Source organism: Gasterosteus aculeatus, chromosome 11, assembly GCF_964276395.1.
Source record: "Gasterosteus aculeatus chromosome 11, fGasAcu3.hap1.1, whole genome shotgun sequence".
NCBI lineage: Eukaryota > Metazoa > Chordata > Actinopteri > Perciformes > Gasterosteidae > Gasterosteus > Gasterosteus aculeatus.
In genome coordinates, this window is record NC_135699.1 from 11819318 (window position 1) to 11842359 (window position 23042).

The 23042-nt window shown below is 43.1% G+C and overlaps 1 protein-coding gene, 1 long non-coding RNA gene and 1 other non-coding gene across 3 annotated transcripts; 1 reads left to right on the forward strand and 2 right to left on the reverse strand.

The window, feature by feature from the left end:
* Positions 1-4168: 4168 nt before the first annotated feature.
* Positions 4169-4240, reverse strand: trnae-cuc (transfer RNA glutamic acid (anticodon CUC)). Its single transcript has one exon. It is a non-coding gene; the product is annotated as a tRNA-Glu (tRNA).
* Positions 4241-5246: 1006 nt separating this feature from the next.
* Positions 5247-9607, reverse strand: LOC120828494 (uncharacterized). Its single transcript, XR_005713530.2, has 5 exons — positions 9471-9607; positions 7220-7354; positions 6973-7124; positions 5847-6029; positions 5247-5734 (listed from the first exon to the last, which is right to left on the reverse strand). It is a non-coding gene; the product is annotated as an uncharacterized LOC120828494 (long non-coding RNA).
* Positions 9608-9903: 296 nt separating this feature from the next.
* On the forward strand, positions 9904-23037 carry LOC120827246 (nuclear GTPase SLIP-GC). The gene is made up of 22 exons (XM_078083791.1): positions 9904-10612; positions 12556-12637; positions 13253-13364; positions 13505-13553; positions 13648-13681; positions 13842-13934; positions 14286-14376; positions 14620-14836; positions 14984-15190; positions 17706-17912; positions 18029-18204; positions 18701-18794; positions 18880-18979; positions 19074-19195; positions 19419-19592; positions 19694-19866; positions 20055-20178; positions 20341-20449; positions 20535-20668; positions 20948-21029; positions 21133-21207; positions 21287-23037. Exons 2-21 carry the CDS (start codon positions 12571-12573, stop codon positions 21201-21203), a joined length of 2436 nt encoding a protein of 811 aa, XP_077939917.1. The 5' UTR covers positions 9904-10612; positions 12556-12570; the 3' UTR covers positions 21204-21207; positions 21287-23037.
* Positions 23038-23042: the final 5 nt, after the last annotated feature.

A 23042-nucleotide genomic window follows, 5' to 3' on the forward strand; every position in this document is an offset into this window, starting at 1 on the left:
AGAGCTCTCTAGCGGCAGGAATTATCCGCCCGTCGTCATCCTCTGCGGGGGCGGGATTCTTCTTTGTGGACAAGAAGGATAAATCCCTACGCCCCTGCATTGATTACAGGGGCCTTAATGACATCACCATCAAAAACCGCTATCCGCTTCCCCTCATCTCCTCAGCCTTCGAGCTCCTTCAGGGGGCGACGGTCTTCTCCAAACTGGACCTGCGAAATGCCTACCATCTGGTTCGGATCCGGGAAGGGGACGAGTGGAAGACGGCTTTCAACACCGCTAACGGCCACTATGAATATCTAGTGATGCCCTTCGGTCTGACCAACGCCCCTGCAGTGTTCCAGGCACTGGTCAATGACGTATTCCGGGACATGCTGAACCGGTGCGTCTTTGTGTACCTGGATGACATCCTGGTATTCTCCCGTTCGGCCCAGGAGCATGTTGCTCACGTCCGCCAGGTGCTCCAGCGCCTCCTAGAGAACCAGCTGTTCGTCAAGGCGGAGAAGTGTGAATTCCACCGCTCCACTATCTCGTTCCTGGGATACATCATTGCAGCTGGGAGCATCCGGATGGATCCCTGCAAGGTGAAGGCGGTGGAGGAGTGGCCACAACCGCACTCCCGGGTTCAGCTCCAGAGGTTCCTGGGATTCGCAAACTTTTATCGTCGCTTCATCCGGGGCTACAGCACCTTGGCAGCTCCCCTCACCGCTCTCACCTCTACCAAGGTCCGCTTTCGCTGGTCTCCTGAAGCGGCTCGTGCTTTTGCAGATCTCAAGCAGCGCTTCACCACGGCCCCCATCCTCATCCAACCCGACCCCTCTCGCCAGTTTGTGGTGGAAACGGACGCCTCGGAAGTGGGCGTGGGAGCCATTCTGTCCCAGCGCTCAGCCCTCGACCAGAAACTGCATCCCTGTGCCTTTCTCTCCCACAGACTCAGTCCAGCGGAAAGGAACTATGACGTCGGCAACAGGGAGTTGTTGGCCGTCAAAATGGCGTTGGAGGAATGGAGGCACTGGTTAGAAGGCTCGGAGCTGCCGTTTTTGGTTTGGACCGACCATAAGAACCTTGAGTACCTTCGCAACGCTAAAAGACTCAACTCCAGGCAGGCCAGGTGGGCTCTGCTATTCAGCCGTTTTAATTTTCTTCTTTCGTATCGCCCTGGCTCCAAGAACGTGAAGCCGGATGCCCTGTCTCGAGTCTTCAGCCCTGCTACCACCCCTCCGGATCCCGGGCCCATCCTTCCCACTTCCTGCCTGGCTACATCCCTGGTCTGGGAAATAGAAGCGGAGGTCCGCAAGGCACAGCGGTCAAGCCAGGTCCCTAGGAATGTTCCTACAGGCTGCCTGTTTGTTCCGGACCCCATGCGGTCTCAAGTTCTGAAGTGGGGCCATTCATCCAACCTCTCGTGTCATCCCGGGGCTCGCCGGACCCTTGCTTTCATCCGTAGGCGGTTTTGGTGGCCCACCATGGGGGTGGACGTGCCCTCTTATGTCTCCGCCTGCACGGTGTGTGCACAAAGTAAGACCTCGCGGCAAGCTCCGGCCGGCCTCCTTCAACCGTTGCCTACGCCACGCCGCCCGTGGTCCCACCTGTCACTGGACTTTGTGACCGGTCTTCCTCCTTCCGATGGCAACACTGTCATCCTCACTGTCGTGGACCGGTTTTCCAAGGCAGCCCACTTTATCCCCTTACCCAAGCTCCCCTCTGCCAAGGAGACGGCCCAACTCATGATACAACACGTCTTCCGGATCCATGGACTTCCCACTGACATGGTGTCGGATCGGGGTCCCCAGTTCGCATCCCAGTTCTGGAAGGCGTTCTGCGCCCTCATCGGGTCGTCAGCCAGCCTGTCCTCCGGATTCCACCCAGAGTCTAATGGTCAGTCGGAGCGGGCCAACCAGGACCTGGAGACTACCCTGCGGTGCCTTGTATCTTCCAATCCCACCACTTGGAGTCGACAGCTGGTCTGGGCGGAATATGCCCGTAACACCCTTCCATCATCTGCTACGGGCCTCTCCCCCTTCGAGTGCTCCCTCGGCTACCAACCTCCCCTTTTTCCTGTCCAGGAAGCGGAAGTGGGGGTGCCCTCAGCCCAAATGTTCGTTCGCCGCTGTCGTCGGACTTGGAGGAGGGCCCGGATTGCTCTTCTCCGGACGGCATCCAGGTATCGCCGACAGGCAGACCGCCGTCGGACCCCTGCTCCTCGCTACCGTAAGGGGCAGAGAGTGTGGTTGTCCACTCGGGATCTGCCTCTCCGTGTGGAATCCCGGAAACTGTCTTCCCGGTTCATCGGCCCATTTACCATCTCCAGGGTCATCAGTCCTTCTGCTGTCCGTTTGGTTCTTCCTCGTACCCTTAGAGTACACCCCACCTTCCATGTCTCCCGTATTAAACCTGTGTCTCTTTGTCGCCTCCTTCCCCCCCCACCTCCTCGGCCGCCTCCCCGGATGGTTGACGGGGGCCCAGTCTATACAGTGCGGCGTCTCCTGAGGGTCCGACCGCGTGGCAGGGGTTTCCAGTACCTGGTTGACTGGGAGGGCTACGGACCGGAGGAGCGTTGCTGGGTTCCTTCCAGGGACATCTTGGACCCCTCCCTCATCGCCGACTTTCGCCGTCGCCACCCCAGTCAATCAGGTACGGCACCAGGTAGGACGCCAGGTGGCGCCCCTAGGAGGGGGGGTACTGTCACGCCCTAATTGTGTTCACCCGTTTTCACCTGTTTTTCCCCTGTCTCCTCCCACACCAGGTGTTCCCTGTTTGTTAATTATCCCTTGGGCATATAACCTGTGTCTTCTCCCTGTTCTTGTTGCCAGTTCGTCTTGTGTGTTTCACCAGGTCTTACCAGCGTTATATCCCAGTAGTTTCCAGTAGTTTCCAGTCAATTCTTGAGATCCCCCGTGTACTGACCCCTGCCTGCCTCCGACAACGACACGGCCTGCCACCTCTGTACCTCCGACGTCCTGTGTACCGAACTCCGGCCTGCCTCCGACAACGACACTGCCTGCCACCTCTGAACCCCTGATCTCCTGTGCACCGAACTCCTGCCTGCCTCCGACAACGACACTGCCTGCCCGAATTCCTCTTCATTAAAACCCTTATTCCCCATATCTGCGTTTGGGTCTCTGTCTGAGTTGTGATATGCACTTAAAAAGAAAAATATAACAATGTCTATCCTGACATTAATTTTATTGTATAGATCATTTCACAATGGATAATTCTTAACTCGCCAGGTAATTTACTGATGTATTGCAAGGAATATAAATACAAATGTATTTTTATTCTTCTTTGCATTACACATAAATTACCTATTATCAGCTAACAGGAAATTAATTTGGATTAATTGGAAAAAGTTGGATAAATGAGATTAGCAGAAAGGAAAGGAGTGATGAAACGTAATATCAAGACTCACCAGAATAAACAGTACAAAATTTGTATGAAAGTATGAAAACATGAGACATGTAAATGCAACTGTGGGCAAGAGGAAACAGAACATTTTATGGTTCACAAAAATATGAAGAAAAAATAAAACAATTTGAAAAGTTAAGAGACAATTTAAGAGGCTTATGGAATACAATTTTAGTCTCTAAGAATAACACATTTTATAAAAAATGTTTTTTCAATGTATTATTATTCCTAACGATGTAAGTAACGTAGTTCATACCAGAAGGTGGCGGTAACGTGCCCATTTGTAGCCAATAAAACACATAGAAGAAGAAGAGGAAGTTGAAACGTTTCCCAGCGAACTTTCAGAGCGCAATTGCCATGGTAACACCACGAGACGAGCCACCAGCTAGTCAGGATCCCCGTCCTGTGTGAATACCGATACATGTCAATGGCTTCGGCTACCGCACCTCGAACTAAAGACTGCAGAGGAAGAACTGTAGGTGTTTTTCATAATGTCCCAATATATTCCATGCAGTATATGAGCTGTGTAATGCTAATTGCGATTCGCGCATTAGCATGCTAGCTAAAGAAAAACTAACGTTAGCTCTAATGTATTAGTATTTAATCATGCATTTCTTCACCTTAACCAAAAATGAAGGCAAAGGGGAATGTTACATTTGTTTATTGGCTCCTTAGGAATGAAGAATCCGGAACATTTATTGCCTAATATGTTACAGTTATAACGTAACATACAAGGAATTTGACATGGCTTTTGGTAAAAAGAGCGTTCCCTGACCGGGAATCGAACCCGGGCCGCGGCGGTGAGAGCGCCGAATCCTAACCACTAGACCACCAGGGACGGCGGATGTCACACATTTAAGACACGGTTTTCTGCATTCTTCGCAGGCATTGATCGGGGAGGCCCAAAATCAAGCAATGAGTTATTCCCCTGCTTAACATCAGTAGGCCAGCATTGTGAGCATGTAGCATGCTGAGGTTACCATTCACAGATCTTCTAGCATGTCTGTAGACTCTTAGTTTTGTTTTAGTAAAGAATTATCTACAGCTTGGTTGACTTCCATGCATCCTTCTGCTTGTGTTGTCTGTGTAGGCTGGCTAAAGTATCTCTGCGAGGTTATCAGATGTGAGATGTAAGAAGTACAACTGTGCAGGGTAAACTTTACTCTTTTGTACCTAGCTGCACATTCAAATTCCTCCTCGACAAATTTGGAGAAATAAAAAAAAACCTTAGCCCAAAAGTTTATATACCCTCTCCTAAAAAAAGGAGTTGTAAGACAATAATGGGCAAGGGGGATAGCAGGCTGGCACCGTTGGGCCAAGCTGTAATACTGCCAGGGATGACATAAAAAGCCAAATTCTCTTCTGTCAGTCATAACCACGTAATGCAACCTGAGATAATAGCTGATGTCCTGCCAAAGACAGGATGCAGTGTCTAAACCCTGTTATCGAAAGCCCAAAGCGCTAATCCGCTCCGTTTATCTCCTCAAAATTGGCGGAATTGTGTTGATCCACGCAATGAGGTCTTACATTACAAACGTGACAACAGATGGAAAAAAAAATCTGAAAGCAGCGGCGTGAGAGGACATTACAAACATTCAATGGGATGGTCATAATTATGTGTTGTGGCCATTTGAAGCCACATGTGTAATCATGCTGGTGGGCTGAGAGAGGAATTCACAGGCATCAGCGGGATTATGGAAGTTGTCTCACCACGCCTGGCGGCAGATGAGCTCTCACGCTGGTGAGACCCAGCTGCAGACTGATTCATGCCGTAGCAGCACCATCAAGAGCTCCTTAACTTGTCAGGAGAACGTCTTCCCCTTCTGTGTAAATATGCACTGGTACACGTTAAACCGACAGCACGTTGTTTATTTTCCGCACACTATACTGTAGGTCTTTTCATTCATGGCAACGGAGTATTCTCGCAACATGAATACCCGAAAGGATATGAAACGACATACAACATATGGAAAAGAGAAAAAAAAACTATTCATGATGATGGAAAGGCACCCAGTGGTGGTGGAAAGTGAAACACCGGCTGTCAACAGAGCAACACTCGGGCTAATACAGTCATGCCCAGGCAGATTATAGAAATGTAAAAGGGTCCAGTTGTTAAGGAGCAGTTTGTCGAACGCCATAAAGATGTAGCAGTGTTACTAGGTCTGCATATGATGACAATGGACGGGGAGCGATGGGGGTGGGCTTGCAGACAGGATGTGGTGTTTTTACTCAGTGGAGAAACTGCAGGGACTCTGTTGAGTGGCACCACAGGTCCCTGGTCAGTCACAGGCTCTGCTGCCATCCATCAAGCACCATCTCTGCCTTAGATGGTCTGAATAGAGGGTGTGTGAGAGAGAAAGCCAATGAAGACTCATCTTACTTCTGTTTTTCCTCTTACTCAAATGTGGCTGATTGTATTTGGTTACTAAAGTAACAGCCATTACCTCGATCAGGCTAACAATCAAGTTTTAGGTTCGGAGCCTCCTAAATCAGACCGCTGGCCTCACTTTGTGATACTACGTCGTTCCATGCATGCCTCGCTCACACGCTGGCATCCTCCACAGTGTTCCTTTAGGAGGGATCCCGGGGTTTCTGAGACACTGCCAGTCCACTTGGCTTGTTTGGATCTAAAACACACAAAGGTAATCCTGCCGCTTCACATTGGGCAGACCGCTGTCTTTCCTCCCGATTGCCATGCATAACATCACTAGCACACCAGATTTTCTTGGCTGCAGACAGTGTTTAGCTACAATACTGACAAACTCCATGCCCCTGTATAAACACACGGACACAGACACATGAAACAGGGATTCATAATTGACAGCAAAAATAGTAGAGAAGGGCTTAGTGTTACATGGAGAAGAAAGTGGTGATAAACAAGCACAAGAATATGGAGACAGAAGGACAAAGATAATAGCACAGCGTTTATTTTCTGAATCAAAAAGTAGCGTAATGCACATGAATGAAGCTGTTTACATGCTCATATTATATATAGTCATACTTTAGCCCGTCAGCATGCAACCAATTTCTAATTAGCAATGAACGGAAAGCGAGGGCCAATGGGAAATAGGTTTGTGCCTATATTCAAAGAAATGCAGGAAAATTTTACCTGAAGGGCAAAGGTTATTTGGCATCAACGGCATTTTTTTTTCACATTCAAATTTTTTTTTTTAGTTGAACTTTTTAAGAGACAGTTGAAATGTAATGCACATGCTTTGGTAACCTAGTTTTCAAGTGTGGTGTATTTGTACCTTGTGGGTCTAGTGTACTTTATAGCTGATATTAATCACATTAGCGTTATTGTTATGGTGATTCTTAGTCTGGGGTGTAGAAGCTGAGAATAATAGAAGGTTTAAACTAGGAGGTTGCCTGCCAGGTTTTATTCTGTACCTCTTAAATGCCCTCTTAAAGACCATGCCCTGGAAAACACCAATTCTGGTCAGAGGAAGTGGGTGTACACAAAGTGCACGCACACACTTCACCAAGGAAAGAGCACACACAGACGTCCTGCAGGTTAACCAATTTTCTATTTCTGTTTCCCAAGTGCATATGTTTATTTGCCCCTCTCACCTGTGTTGCTCCCTGTTCCTCGGTTTGGGAGATGTCAGGTTTTTTTTCCATCAAATCTCACATCCAACATCGAGGTGACCACAAGTCTGTTTTTTTTCTCATGTTTGAGAATATATCCGTCCGGAGGAAAATCCCCCTACGGCCCGGAATGACTGCAAACATAGACCATGGTCAGGGAAATGAGGTAAAGTGTGGTAAACATGGGGGTAAATAGAAGAGTCGTTGTGCTGGGGCGGGCAGAGCACACCTGGGTGGCTGGGGCTGAGTCAGGTCCTGCTCTCGACCCGGTCTGACTGCCTGCCTGTCTGGCTTGAAGGAGCCGTTGTTTGGGCAGTCCCGGGATAGTGTGTTGTTCCACGGAGTCCAGGTGCAGCTGTCACCACTGAACAGGGTCATGGAAAGGTCTGGTTAGCTTGGCCTGGCCCCCGAAAGGCCCCGATCAGGTCCGCTGATTTGCAGAGTCACCCGGAGCACAAGTATATTTGGTACGATTAGCTACGCCCACTTAATGATACAGTATACGCAGCGTTTGGCTAAATACGTGTTCGAGCCTCATTGTTTGCATATCGGACAGGTGTTCATTTGATTCTATGGTCATATGGGGCTTTAATCTGTGGCATTGTTGAACTGTGTTACAGCATACTAATAGACATATATAATATGTTACTCTCCTCTATGGAAAGGGGTAACAAACTAAAATGTAGAAACACTTTGATCTGGAACTTTGGACAACGCTGAGCTGAATGTTTTTGTGTATGACGTGCAGCAGTTAACTTGACACTGATCCTATCTTTTGACTTGAATGATATAATAAAGTGTGACTGTAATACTTCAACCTGCAATAAGGGTCTACTCTGGGCCACATAGCAGAAACAAGCTGTTAACGCCAATGAATTATCACTTTTTATGTCCACATGCTAAACTTGTTAGCACATAGTGCTATTTTGTACGGCCACCAGTTTCGTAGCAAGTTGAAATTCACTTGGATTTGCGTTTCTTGTGACTTGATGAATGGCCAATATCTCGTTTTGCGGTCTTGGTCGCCAATATATATTTGCATAACTAAATAATAATAATAGATAACGTAACTAACCTACGACCACGTCATTATTACACATCGGCCCCAAATCACCTTATTTCAAAGCAGTCATATTAAGTGCTACAGAAAATCCCAATTTCAGATGCAGCATTGTTCAAAATGTTGAGAAACTTTTATAGGGATGAATACAAATGATGCAAGCCAAATAACCTCAAGAGGACATTACTGGTAGTAATGGTGAGCTTTCTGATCACGACATCAAGACCTCTACTGCCCTCTGGTGTTCACAGCATGAAAGAGACCGTATCCCAGCATCCCAGATGCAGAACTGTGCTGTTCAGTTTGAGCCATACTACAACATAAATGTCTGTATAAATATGTGTACCCAAATGCATTGTATATACAGTGGGAAGAACAAGTATTTGATACACTGCCGAATTTGCAGGTTTTCCCCCTTACAAATCAGTAGTAGTCTGTAATTTGTATCATAGGTACTCTTCAACTGTGAGTGAACCCAAAATCCATGAAATCACATTGTATGATTTAAAAATATATATTTTGCAGTATAAGTATTTGTTACCAACCAGTAAGAATTGGGGCTCTCACAGACCTGTTAGTTTGTCTTTAGGAAGCCCTCCTGTCCTCCACTCATTACCTGTATTAACCGCACCTGTTTGAACTTGTTACCTGTATAAAAGACACCTGTCCACACATTCAATCAATCAAACAGACTCCAACCTCACCACAATGGCCAAGACCAGAGAGCTGTGTAAGGACATCAGGAATAACAATGTAGACCTGCACAAGGCTGGGATGGACTACAGGACGACAGACAAGCCGCTTGGTGAGAAGGAAACAACTGTTGGCGCAATTATTAGAAAATGGGAGAAGTTCAAGATGATCACCTTGTGATCAACGATCATGAGGAAGGTGAGTAATCAGCCCAGAACTACACGCCAGGACCTGCTCATTGACCTGAAGAGAGCTGGGACCACAGTCTCAATTAAAATCATCAGTAACATACTACGCCGCAGTGTTAATTTCGTCGACGAAAACTATGACAAATTTTTCCATGACTAAGACGTGACAAACTATCTAAAAAAATAAAAACTACGACTAAATCTATTCTAACTTTCGTTGACGAGACGAACATGTTGGTGGTTGACGAAGTCACGATACTTTTCCCCCCTAAATTCGCACGCAGCTGACAGACAACAGACCGGCAAAGTACGGCGGTTATTAACGCGTCATGATGACGTCATCGACGAACCCAGAACGCCATCGGTGCAGCGGTGGTTCTTGTGCACCGACTACGGACCGCGACGACTATTTTACGCTTCGGCGAGTTTGAATGTGGCTTCGTTAGTTTAGCTCAGCGGTCTCGGTTTAGCTGTCTGTTAGCAGGCTGAAGCCGCGCTGCTTCACAGAAACATGAAGACCCGTTTAAAGACTGTCGGACCTTTCTGCTCTGTTCTCTGGCGACGGCAGGCAGCGTTTCCTCGGTGGATGAGACGCTCCGTCACAAACGCGTCTAACGTAATAAATTCATTGCAGGTTCTGAAGCCTCACGTATTTCAACTATAGTTCACGCGCCACATCGTGAGAAGACTCTGTTAAACCGTCTCGGCCACCGTACGTTGGTTACTAAGCAACATAGAGGCGCCGCACACGTGACAGGTGGCCGTGTCAAAGCATTCCAAGTAAACCGACAAAGACAACAAAGTGTTGCGTTTAGATCCCCGGTCCTCATGAAGTTGTTAAACCTTTGCCAATTTGTTAAATTGCCTTGCACATAAATGCTTTGCTATTTGTTAAAATCCAAATCCTTTCATGCAATGATTTTTTCACATGCCATTTATATCAGCTCACACAAACACTTGTTCCTGGCCCGGCTCCTCCGTCACATTTTACAACCCACTGTGGCCCGCGAGTCAAAGTTTGCCGACCGCTGCTATAGACCTGTCTGGATTTTGTTTTAGTCAGAGTACCAATTAAACAAATTGCAGACTCTTGAATGCTTTGTAAGTGGGGGGGGGGGGGGGGCAACCTGCAAAATCGGCAGTGTGTCAAACACCACTGAGTGGATAAACAAACTTAAACATCTCCAGAACCAGTGTCTTAAACAAGACTACAAGGGAGGAGGGCCATGCAACATGTTTGTCTGGGAGCTTCGGTCTTCACTTTGAGAGCCACACAAGAGGAATGCTGGATAGTCATAAAACTTTCTCTTACACTTATCTGAAAGCTGCAGTTCAATACTATGCGGCGCAAGATTTCATATTTAAATGTTGTAGTGGTTTCCTATAATAAGACTGTGGTTTCCAGACTGTTTGTCTTTGCCACTTTATCAAACCGTCGTTCCCTTTTAGGGAGTCTGTTAACCAACGCGACGCAGACCAAAGTCCGTTTTGTTTTCTTTCCAGAGGGTCTGTTGAAAATAAATTAATCCCTCAAACAGGAAATGCATCGTGGGAGGAGTTTCACATACAATCCGTTAGGTTTCGTTTCTTGGGTGGAGTCGCAGCATTTTGCAGAGCAAAAGGAGTTTTACGCCCGCTGGAGGAGCGGCATTGATCCACATCTTTGACCTTCTCGCTGCAGGTAAACCTTAGAATGTATATCGTGTCTTTAAGGATGTTGATCGCCGCGGGTGACTTATTGGGAGGGACGCCGAGTGCGAAAAGTGGTCGGTGGGAGGTTGCTTTGCCAGAGCGGCAGGGTGGTCGGTCGGTTCTTCCGGTAGTCGCTAGTAGGATCCTTGTTCAGTCTTTGACTATCTAGCAGATCAGAGTCTTGAATAAAGTGATGTGTGTCTTACTGCGAGTATTTAGGATTTTTATTTGTGTTCTGGTGGGATTTTCCTCAACACTTCTCGACCGGCAAACCGACTGCGGAGATCTCCCTCCATGAATCAAAGGTCATCCGCGCAATGACTGCTTGTGTAAAGGCTGGCGTTTGCGTCTGCGTTGTTGCGTCAACGCACTCGTTTCAATTCATGGTTCTGCGTGTGTTGCAGAGCAATTCACCGCCAGAACAGGCGGAGTATTTTTGTTGACTACCTAGAGAGTCACGTTTATTTATCGTAGACTTTATTGCCCCGTGCGTCGACACATTTGTCCCGTATGTTCCTCCACACCTTTGCGCACCTCTCGACCGGCAAAACTGCGTTTGCGGCGATCTCCCTCCATGAATCCAACCCGCTTATACAACCTGCCAATGACTGCTTGTATAAGCGGTCATATTTGCGCATTTCTTCCGACAAAAGTTCTTGAATCTGATCCGTTCTCTCGTAAACATTCTTCGTTTTAATAATGGCGGTATCGGGCTATGAAAGCGGAAATGTGAGACTCCGTAAAAGATGCAGTTAGCGGACCAATCGCAGCCTTGTGCGCTGCGGGAGGCTTGCGTCGCTTTCGAGGTGTGAAAAGGCACGCAAGGCACGTCGCTCTGAAAACGCAGAAGCATAAACTATGCTTTAGTGCTGAGCGCCAAACGGCTGCAGCATCGCACTCACAGGTAATGACGTTGTTTAGTGATAAATGAACCACAACACGCGCCGCTGAAAACATTACGTTGCAACTGGTCCGACGTTTCCTAAAAAATAAACAAACCTTCCGATTTCAAAGCCTTGTCGAGCTGTTTACTGACATTTGTCAATTATTAATGAAGAGAGGAGAGAGAGACAGGCTATTTAAAGGCAGTTTTACTGTTCTACAAATTAGACAAGTTCCCTAGTTTTGTAGCATAATGCGAAGAAAAGACTCCAAAAAATGGGTTTATTTATTCACCATTACTGAATCGGAGAAGGTAAGCTTTACTTAAAACAATTATTATGCTGTAGTTTTTACTGTTGAATCATAGGTAGTGTAATCAGGAAACATTTATTGCCAAATTATGTCAAACGTACAAGGAATTTGTCTTGGCGGTTGGTGCGTGACAGTAGAAGGTGTAACTTACCCATTGTTATATATTTGTCTGCTGACTAATTTACTTGAATTTAAACAATTTGGGTAATAATGACTACCCTCGTGTGTGCGTGTGCGTGTGCGTGTGCGTGTGTGTGTGTGTGTGTGTGTTGCCAAGAAGGGGGGTTTAGGCCATCATGTGTACAATAAGTCGGGTGTATGACATGTCAGCCGAGAAGACGACTGCTCAGGATATGAAACCTGTGTGACGTGTATGTCCGTTGTCCGGAAGGCTGCTCCGTGTCTCCATAATGATCAGATGTATGTCTCAGGATAAAGAACATGATGGGCCTTGTACAATGAGATCATTGTGCGCATGACTTATCTGTGTCAAACATGTAAACATTAAATGCCTGTTTTTTTTGTTGATTTTACACCGGTGTGTAAAGTATTAATTTTTAACATGTGTGAGAACGTCACAGTAGTCAGAATCCTTGACTAAGTACAGCCTCTCGTACCTTATTGCTTAAGTAACGTATGGTGGTGGTGGTGACAAGATTACTATTTTAATTTAGTGAAATGTGATTCTCTAAAGTTGCAGTGGTTGACTTGTAGCGTGATTATTTGCTTAACTTTCAGTTTCCGTTCGTCGTCATGAATGAGTTTGTTCGGGATAAATTAACTGAATGGGGTCTCCTCGAGTGGATAGAAACATTTGAAGGTAAAGTATTACCATGCCTCTTTTTTAGACTACAGATGTCAGTGGCGGCTGGTGGGAAATGTTCAAGGTGGGGCCCAGAATGACTTAAAAGAAAACCATAACTGTATCAAAAACTGCAATACTGATTTGTAGTTCAATATTCAACATTTATTGCAACAGAAGAAATAGTTGTAAATATGACTTTAACAATCTTGCGATTGCCCCCAGCTATGACCGGAAGGGACGTGCAATACAAGCCTATATTTTGCACAGATAGGAGTATTTTACAAATATTACTGGGTACATTCCATATTTATAAAAAACAAATTGACTTTTTCTACAATTTAATATTATCTTTTCTTTTTATTTGGGGAGGGGGGAGGCGCAAAGAGGGGCGCTCCAGGTGTTGCGACACCCCTTTGCCCACTATAGGGAAACAATTAATTTCTCTGTTCAGAGAATACAAAAGCACCAAAAAGAAACATGGACATTTTAGAGACACATTAACTAAGCCAAGTAACTGCTTGTAAACAATTTACTTAACACCTATTTCACTCTTTCTATAGTAGATTTATGAAGAATTTGGAGTTTTATTTTTGATTTACTGAGATTAAACTTTGAATTTTTTAAATGCAGAAGAAGGCGTTGATGAAGAAAGTTTTTACTCTCTGGAGGATCAAGAAATTGCCGAATTGATCCCAAAAGTCGGACCACGATCAAGATTCAAGAAGAGACTGAAGTTGTTAAAGGTAATGTTCTGTACCGTGAACAGAATTTACATAAATACTTTAGGAGCTTAGAATTGATTACGCATTATTGATATTCATAGCTCATAAACAATAATGGCGTGTGCTTGAATTTTAACATTTATTTACTATTTTGGATTTGGAAGGAGCAAAACACAGCAAATCCAGATACAGCTGATGCGTCTGCTCAAGTAAGTTGAATAAAGTTTCAAGCACTCGGGTATCATTTTATTATGAAAATTTTTTAATTTATTTTAAAACCCAAATGTCCACGTTCACCCTCAGGTCATTCCGTCCCCCAGTGGAACAAGTAATGAAGGTGAGATGCACTTTATCTTATTGATTGCATGTTGTGTTCATGGAAGTTTTTACCATTTTGCTTTGACTCAGCAACTATATCAAGACAGTGTCTTAATATTGTGAGAGGCAGATGCAACAAACTTTTTTTTTTTTTCCACCCACCAAAAATCTCCAATAAGGAAAGAGAAAGTCTGATCTCCAGGGCGAGTCCAATCAACAGCAATCGCAGACTAAAAAAAAACGCCTTGCCAAAGGACCAGGAGCCTACTCAGGTATTTATAATACTTTCCAAACAATGACAACCTCCAACTTACCAAAGGGGTTAATATTTCTATGTAATAACATTTTTACTTAGTTTACTTACCGAGCAAATGTCTGTTTCTAGATCTTGGTCAGTCAACACATTCATGCAGGTATCCATAGCAACTATGCTATGCTTCAAAGTAAAGACCCTAACTGTGGCCTTTAACTGTATGATGTTTTAAGAGCAAGACCAGGGTAAATGGACCTGGCAGAGAAAGTTCATCTTACGCTATAGCTTCTCCCCTCATTGTGCATTACAGCTTACTCTACTCACTGGTTCATGGTTCCTGCTGAATAGTTCTTTATATTTACTCTGACAGAAGAAATCATACAGGCAGATGTGGAAAACATAATGAGATGTGTCCTAAAGAAAATACCTGACCAAGGAAACAACCTGAACGACTTCCTGAGGTAAGAAATAAATTTACTACATTTTCATATCAATATATTATCTGGCCTTGGTTCCACTCCAGGGGCCATATTATGACAATTTCAGACAAGTATCTATCAGGAGAAAAGTAATTCAGTAATTATACTGGTAAAATATGCTGTGGAGGCCTGTGCCTAGATGGATCTACTTCTGATCTTGACACATTGTGTGAGTGTCTTTGTTTTTTTTAAACAAATAAAATAACCCACACTTGTGCACAACAGGAGAAAAATCCATGATTTGAAGACGGACAAGAGGGAGGTGGTTGGTGTCTTTGGCCAAACCGGAGCTGGAAAGAGCTCTTTGATAAATGCCGTCGTTGGATTGAAGAAGTTCTTGCCCTCTGGAAGCGTCAGTGCATGTACATCAGTCTCGATTAAAGTGGAGGCTAACATGCAGAACTCAAACTACGAGGCGATCATTGAGTTTATTACAAAAGAGGTAAAATGAGCTTAGTATGTTTGTTTACGTAAAGCTATTTTACCTATTTTAAAAGGGATGATGTGGCTTTATAAATGCAGGTGTAGATTACACAGCATGCCATTTAATTTGAAGGGGTTTTTTTTGTTTTTTTTCTATTTCATTTAGGAGTGGAGAGATGAGTTGTGGTTCTCAATAAACTTTCGGTTGGAAGATGAGGAAGATGACTCAGAATATAGGGACATTGATGAAAAGCTGTCAGCGCTGTATGGAGAAGACTGGAAAGAAAAATCTGATGACCTCATGGATGCAAAATATTTCAAAGAGATCCCCGAATTTCTCCTTTCCAAGGAGAAGATTTTGACAACTGATAAAGTAAGACTAAACATTCTGTATCACTTCATAAAAAGCCTTCTGTTGTGACTGACAATAGTTTGACAAAAGTAAAAATAAAATCAGAATGTGATGTGAAGATGTACCTTTCATAATCATGAAGACATTTGTGTACCAGTAACTGGATACAATAGGGGGGCGGCTGAGTCGTAGAGCCGGGATTGGCGTCAGGGGCACAAGTCGTGAAGCCTGTACTGACTGAGTCTGGGGACGGCGCCAAGAGTCTTAGAGCAGGGACTCGAGTCGGGCTTCGTGGAGCCGGTGTTGAAGTCGGGGACAGGCTTCGTCGAACGGGAGGTCGCTGCGGTTAAGTGGGAACGGGGATGCGCTGTTTCTTCTAACCAGGGCTCCTTCGCGTGGGGTTGAGGAAGTCCCGGAGCTCGAGGCAAGCTTCTTGATAGCTCCTGGGACCGAAAACCTCTGCCAAAACGGGCTCCTCACATCCAAGTAATCCAAATGGTCTGTACTCTGGGAACGAGTCTGCTGAGTCCTTAGATATGGCGGCAAATCACTGTCAAAATTTGAGAGCGCAAATCAGGTTTATGTGCGCGAGCAAAAGTTCGTCGCTCGCGAGATATTTGCCCCCTCGTGAAACGTGAACTTCCTCGTTCGCAAGGTTGGTCTCTGCTCGCGCTCGAAGGTGTTTTCTACGCGCTCGCTGTTTTTCTTTTTGACAGTAAGGGGGCGGAGCCAGTCACCATGGACTCTACATCTGATTGGTTACAAACCCCGGCATTCACACAACTATAGAAGCTCATTTCCGCACTGGAGAAAGGGGAAAGAAAGTCTAAATTATGAGATAAAACGTTGTCAAAAAACAAACGACACCTTTATGTAACCGCAGTGGACCGTAGATGACAACCATAATTTACCGGCACATTAGACCGGTCTGCGAGCTGAATGCATTGCTCCTGTCAGTCTGAAAATCTTGCCAACTTTACCGAACTATGAAGGAGCCTGCGCATATCTTGTATATCACATTAACTACAACCTCATAATTTTTTTTTTTCAAAAAGTCGATCCGTATTGAAAGTCGGCAAGGTATTCACAGATTATGACTTTTTTTTTTTCCCCGGTATTTTACAAATACGGACCGTCTGCATGGTGGACGCATTGCTCTTAATGTGCCAGTAATGATGGTAAATTATATTATAGCTGGTTGTCATCTACGGTCCACTACGATTACTGAAGGGGGGCGTTTGTTGTTAAAGTTTTATCTCATAATTTTGACTTTCTATCCCCTTACATTAGTGCGGAAATGGGCTTCTATAGCTGTGTAAATGCATCACTCCAGCCAATCCTCAGATGTAGAGACCATGGTGACTGGCTCCGCCCCCTTACTGTCAAAAAGAAAAACAGCAAGCGCGTAGAAAACACCTTCGAGCGCGAGCAGAGACTAACCGCGCGAGCAGAGACTGACGTCGCTGGCTAGGAAGTTCATGTTTCGCGAGGGAGCAAATAGCTCGCGCGAGATGGAGATTTGCTCGCGGACAGGGCTGTAGTGGAGGGTAAACGCCGTTTACGCACCTCTGGAATTTTGGAAAGAGCGTTTACGCACCTCAAAGTTCCCTGCGCCTTGTATTGAATAATCCGAAATAAACTTTGTGTAATTTTAAAACATCTAAGACTATGTTTCCTATTGTTGAACATATAAACGCCGTAGTCTGAATCATTTTCATCTGCGCTGTATTGTGGTCTGTGACCATCCAATCAGTGCCTTGCGGCTGCAGCAGCGACACCAATCAGGATCCAGGAGGTGTGTAAAGACATACACGTTGTGGATCAGCCCAGTGGTTCCCAACCTTTTTTACCTCACGGTTTCATGTCAGACAATATTTCGCGGTCCGGTCGAGAAGGTCCGACGGGGGGGGGGGGGGGGTAGTAGTCGCACGCTCTGTGTTCGCTGGTCGTGCACGGTAAAAGGACACAAAAAACGCCTTTCAAATACGATGATGCAGGTAACAAACCAGCCTTCCCGGTCCCATTTAAATAAGCCTAATAAAATGAGTAATTATCCTCACGGCAGAGCCTCCCCTCTCATGTCATCATCTTCTGCATCATGTCCTGCTCTCGTGACAGGGTAGAACATTCAATGACGCAACAATGGACAAATGATACACGGGACGTGCCAGACAATAACATGGGATGACAGGACAAGTCAGGAAGTGAAGTTAACTCAGGGACACAAGAGGCAAAAAACTACAAAATAAAACAGGAAACAAACCCAAACAAGTACTTATCCCTCACTTTTTCTCTGCATTGAAAAAAATCAATGGTTTTGATATAGTAACTTGCTAAATCAAGACACAACTTAGGTACCCTTAATGAAAGATATATAATCATTGCTCTCTGAACTCTTTCTCATGTAAAGTTAATCATCAAACTGGAGGCGGCCAGTTTTAGATTTTTTTTTTTTGCAATTAGTAAAGCAGTTTAAAGTTTGAGTCTTGAGTGAAATTGCCTGATGTTGCATTGAACTCATTACTATTTATTGCAGGCCAAAGACTTACCTGAAAAATTAATCAGATACACAAGAACCAAACAAGAGAACGCAGAAGATGAAGGCACAACGAGGTGGTATTGGCCGCTAGTGAAGTGTGTGACCATCAAGGTGCCAAATGCTGATCTTCTTAAGCATGTCACACTCGTGGATCTTCCTGGAAGTGGGGACACTAACAAGAGCAGAGACAAGATTTGGAAAACGGTAATTTATCACATGCAATACTTTTTATTGTGTGTTACTGTGTTGTCTACAAACTGTGACTTTGTATTATTACAAAGTGCTGATAACCATCATAATGAACTGTCATATCCGTTCAGGTCGTTGGAAGTTGTTCCACTATCTGGATCGTGGCTGACATTAATCGAGCAGCATCAGACAAAGAAGCCTGGGATATCCTGAAAGATGCCTGCAGCTACATGGGAAATGGTGGCCAGTGTAATCAGATTCACTTCATCTGCACCAAATCTGATCCTCATCAAGATTCAGAAGATACGTAAGTGGTTTAAGATTCCAAAAGTACATATACATATATGTTAAAGTTATAAGGATGAATTTGTAAGTAGTTATGAAACAATCTCAATAATACTTCTGATGCGTCTATCTGACCAATATTATAAATAGACCATCAGCGTGAAGATTGTTGATTTTCTACATATTCATTCTTAATGCTGCACATAATTTTTGGTCAGTTCTTCCAAGGAAATTCCTTTTAGAAATCAATAACTTCGTCCAGTTAACACAACTAACCAATCTGAAATAGTATTCTGTAACATTGTATTTGTTATTAACAACTCACCTATTGATAGCATTGAGATCCCAGAACTTTAAAATAGTAATGCATGATTGAATGGTGGATTATATAGTTACAGCTACAAGTTGAATAGAAATTTTTAAGACTTTTATTTTGATGAAGAAAATGTGGTAAATTTAAGGTTTCAGTTCTCCAAAAACTGTTTGAGGTGGAAACTAATGGGAACGTTTTTGTTTAGTTCAAGAACTGGTATTCATGATTTCATCTTGAAAAGAAACCGGCAAGCCAAAAAAGAAGTCATGAAAGAATTTAACCAACTAAATGAGGTTAAAGTGAGTATTGCTGTATGCCAGAAAGTTTATCACACGTTGTCTATAGCTACAAGCTCAACTTAAAACCAGAATGTTTTCTTTTCAGAAACACTTCAGTAATGAAAGTTTCGAACACAGTTTCAAGGTCTTCACAGTGAGCTCCGTAGAGTTTCTGAACCCGAAACATCTAAATAAAGAACAAACTGGTGAGTGAAGTCTCCATATATGAGCGCATTTTACTTTCCTGTAATACAACAAATTAAATGAATAATTGGATATTGGAATTACACTTTTTTACAGAAATACCCAAACTTCAGGAGTTCCTGCAGGAGCTCAATGACTGTCACAAAGAGACGTTGAACTACGTGTCCGGAGCCCGCGGGATCCTTTCTCTGATTCAAGGGGCCAGCCACAGAGGAGGGGTAAGATCAAGTGATCACATCTCTTTCTTTGATTTTAATAATCATTCATATTCACAGAATATAATGAGAGACACATTTTACCAATCAAGTCAGTTGTATCCCTGAATTGTTTTCCTTCAGAGAGGCTGCATAAACAAAGTAATTTAAAGGGGGTCTCACTCAAAATCAAGTAACTTTATGGTTTCATTGCTTTGAATGTTGAATGTGTTGTTGTTTATTACAGTCTGAGATAAAGAAAGATGTGTGCACAATCCTTGAAGAAAAGATGACGGATGAACTTGAAAAAGTCCATGAACAAATGGAAGAAACTTACCAGGCTTTTGAAAACTGCCTCAGTGACGGAGTTGAAAAATCTGAAAGTTACTGTGAAAAAGTCTTGGAGTCGGTGATAAATCCTGTAAGTATACAAAATAAGACTTCAACATTATTAATACATCATTGTAACGGTTGTTGCACTTCACATTGTTGAAATGTTTATTTTTCGGTTTGGTTTCAAAGAGAAAACCAGGAGGTGGTTTCCACAAGACATTGCGGTGTTTAGTCGAGCACAATGGCATCCACAACGCAGGAAGAAAAAAAAATCAAAAAAAGAAGAAACAAATAAATCTCAACATGGCGTTATCTTCATACCTGACTGAGAGCATCGATGAGAAATTCAAGGAGACCTTCCCGTAAGAAATAACTTAAAGACATAAACCTTGTGCAGGCTGGTTGTACAAACTATCCCTGGAATTAACAGTTCATACATTATGCAGTAATAACAGTTATGTGATATAATACATACATTTATATTACTTTATTGAAGTACAAACTTGTCAATGCTGTTCATGAAACATTTCAACTTGTTAACATGTTTCAGAAATGAAGTAAATTGTGGACCATTCAACGGAAAACTCAATTCATTTTCACTTGACACCAAGACGATGAAAATGAATCCAGAGTACAAAGATGTGGAACTTCAACTGGAGTTTCTCAATGCAGAGGTAAAGGAAGAGAAGTGTACCATTAGTCCACTGTGTAGCTGTTAGTGCAGGTCAGAAAGGCCAAAGTAGAAGGGTGAGAGGAGACACAAGAGGAGCCTGATTTTTATATTATCTTGATTGTATTCAAAACATGTGGATCTTTTCATATTCTCTCTCTCTCAGGAAATTAAGATGAAGAAGAAACTCGTCAAAATCATCCGCGAACGTAAGAAAACGATCTACAGCAGTCTGATGACAACAGTTGAGGAATCAATGCAGAAATGCTATGACGGTACGATAAAAGATCAGGAAATGTAAAACCTGACACTTTCAATGTGCACATTATTTTTTGACAAATGTTTTCTGTTTTATTGTAGATGCAAAAGAAATTAGAGGAGCTAACTCCCTGAGAAACATGAGGGAAATGATGAAGAAGCGCGTTCAAGATTCAAAAAACATCATGTTTAAACATGCTAAAAAGGTCATGTTGAACCAGCTGAGAAGCTTGATGGTTTGTAGTATTTTATACATCAAACAATGAGGACATTTTAATCTTATTTTTGGTCAATATTAAAAAAAAAAAAGAATTATATGTGTATATATGATGTGTGTATGTATATATGTGTGTATGTATATAAACATAGTATACAGTAAATAATTGGAATATCTTTTTTGCTAAAGCTTTTACACTAAAACGGTGCACGCCACACTTCACCCTTTACATTATTCAGTCATTAGTGTCTGAAATACATATAATATGTGAGTGATGAAGATATTTCTAATAATTTAGGACGACATCCTGAAGGACCTGAAAGAGACGATGCAGGAATCAATCGAGCTGTCGCTCAAGACAGACGGTTACTCAATCCCAGGTAAATAAAAACATGATAATCTCTAAAAATACAAAATATCTGTCAACAAATTTCGAATCGTGTGACTTTCAGTGAAATTCATGTTAACATTATGTTTTTTTAGATGTTGCAGAGGAGCTTAATATGGTGAAGAACCACTATAAAGGACTGAAGGGAAGCGCAGAAGACCAGTAGTTTGGTAAAAGCTGTTAAAATATCTACATGATGACTCCGCATTGAGCTGTTCTGAATAACTCTGATGTTCCTTTAATCACTAGTTCGTCCGCCAAGCTGCTGAACAGCTGATGGGCAGCTGAAGAGCCCGAACCCTTTGAGACGTGAGGCCTCTGGATTTGGTCTCAACCATTTTCATCAAACATACAATACATACATATTCATAGCGATTTGAGATATTATATGTTCATGTGGCCTTTTAGTTTTTAAATGATTTTTTTTTTAAATGTTTTCTTTCATTTTCAAAGATAAAACTTGATTGCTGCAAAATAATGTTTTCTAAATGTGGTAATTCATGTATCATGTGGGTCGTCGTGGCGCAGGGGTTAGGTGTGCTGGGAAGGACAAGGTTGTTGGTTCAATTCCAGGCTGCCCCATGTTCCATGTCGAAGTGTCCCTGAGCAAGACACCTAACCCCTAATTGCTCCCCGGGCAAAATGTGAAAAGCCGTGGGTTATAAGTGTAATGTAAGTCGCTTTGGATAAAAGCGTCTGCTAAATGACCTGTGATGTAATGTATCAAAAATGGGATGGAACTAGATGACAGTAATCAACCAACTCGCCTTTTTGGTTTCTTATTATTTAGTGATTAATTGTTTTGTCTTCCAAAGTGTCACATGGGCTTCTTTGTTATTCATGTTCCAAAAGGATCTTAAAGCTTCTTTATGTTGTTCTTAACATTACTTTTATAAGATCAACAAATTATTTTCTAACACAAATCTACACTTCCCAAATACTAAATCTATATTTTAAAGGTGTGATAAATTCTAACATAGTACTTTATACCTGTTAGTAGACGTGTACCTTGGAAAGTGAATTGTGAAGCAGCAGTGTAAACCTCCTATTTCTGCATATGTTAAATAGACAACACAACTGTTGTCTTGTTATTTCTTAATTGCGCCGAGTGCCTGCAGTCTGTACGACCACTGAACATTCTTTGCAAAGAATAAGCTTTTGACATGTGGTTTGTGTTTGTACAAGGTATTTTTATATTGGTGAGTGTCCAAACTAAATATGCCTCTTGATGAAGGTCAGGTCAAACAAGTTGAACTAGTTGTGCATGATGTGCTGATGAGGCCGTCCTCTTCCTTTGCGATAAAACAGAATGATATGAGTGCATACCGTGTATGATATTTATGTCATTGCAGTCTGTATTGTGATGCGCACGCAACATCGTGGATCAAACTCTTGTGTGACTGAAATGTGGTTTTAAAAGCCTTTAGGGTGGTTAGTCACACAGGGAGCACTTGCTGTGAGCCTTTAATCCATGACGGTTACAATGGATTCAATACGTCCGGTTTTTCAGCAGAGCAAATATAAACATGGCTGAAAAAAATGTAACCATGCCAACAGAAAAAAAGAAGGGTAAGAAAGTCTAAACTATGACTTAAGGTATGCGCAGGCTCCTTCTTTGGTAAATTGACTTTCCAAACCCTCCTGGCGACTTTTTGTCATAAGCGGCCAGCGACCGTATCTGGTTTTATTAGAGACTTTCATGATGTCTGGCGTAAAAGCAATATTCATATGTAACTATATGTGAGTGTCTGTAAAAATGTAGTTTTTAATTAACCTCAAAATTATAGAACTATTTAATTCAAGGTATTACTTTTGGTAGTATTTTGGGAGACATTCTTTCCTTTTTAAGTTACTTTGTAAATCCACTACAGTTCTCGAGGGAATGCTTTACTTCTTACACTAGCACACTTATCTGAAAGCTGCAGTTAAATACTATTCGGAGCAAGATTTCATATTTAAATGTTGTAGTGGTTTTCTATAATAAGACTGTAGTTTCCAGACTTTT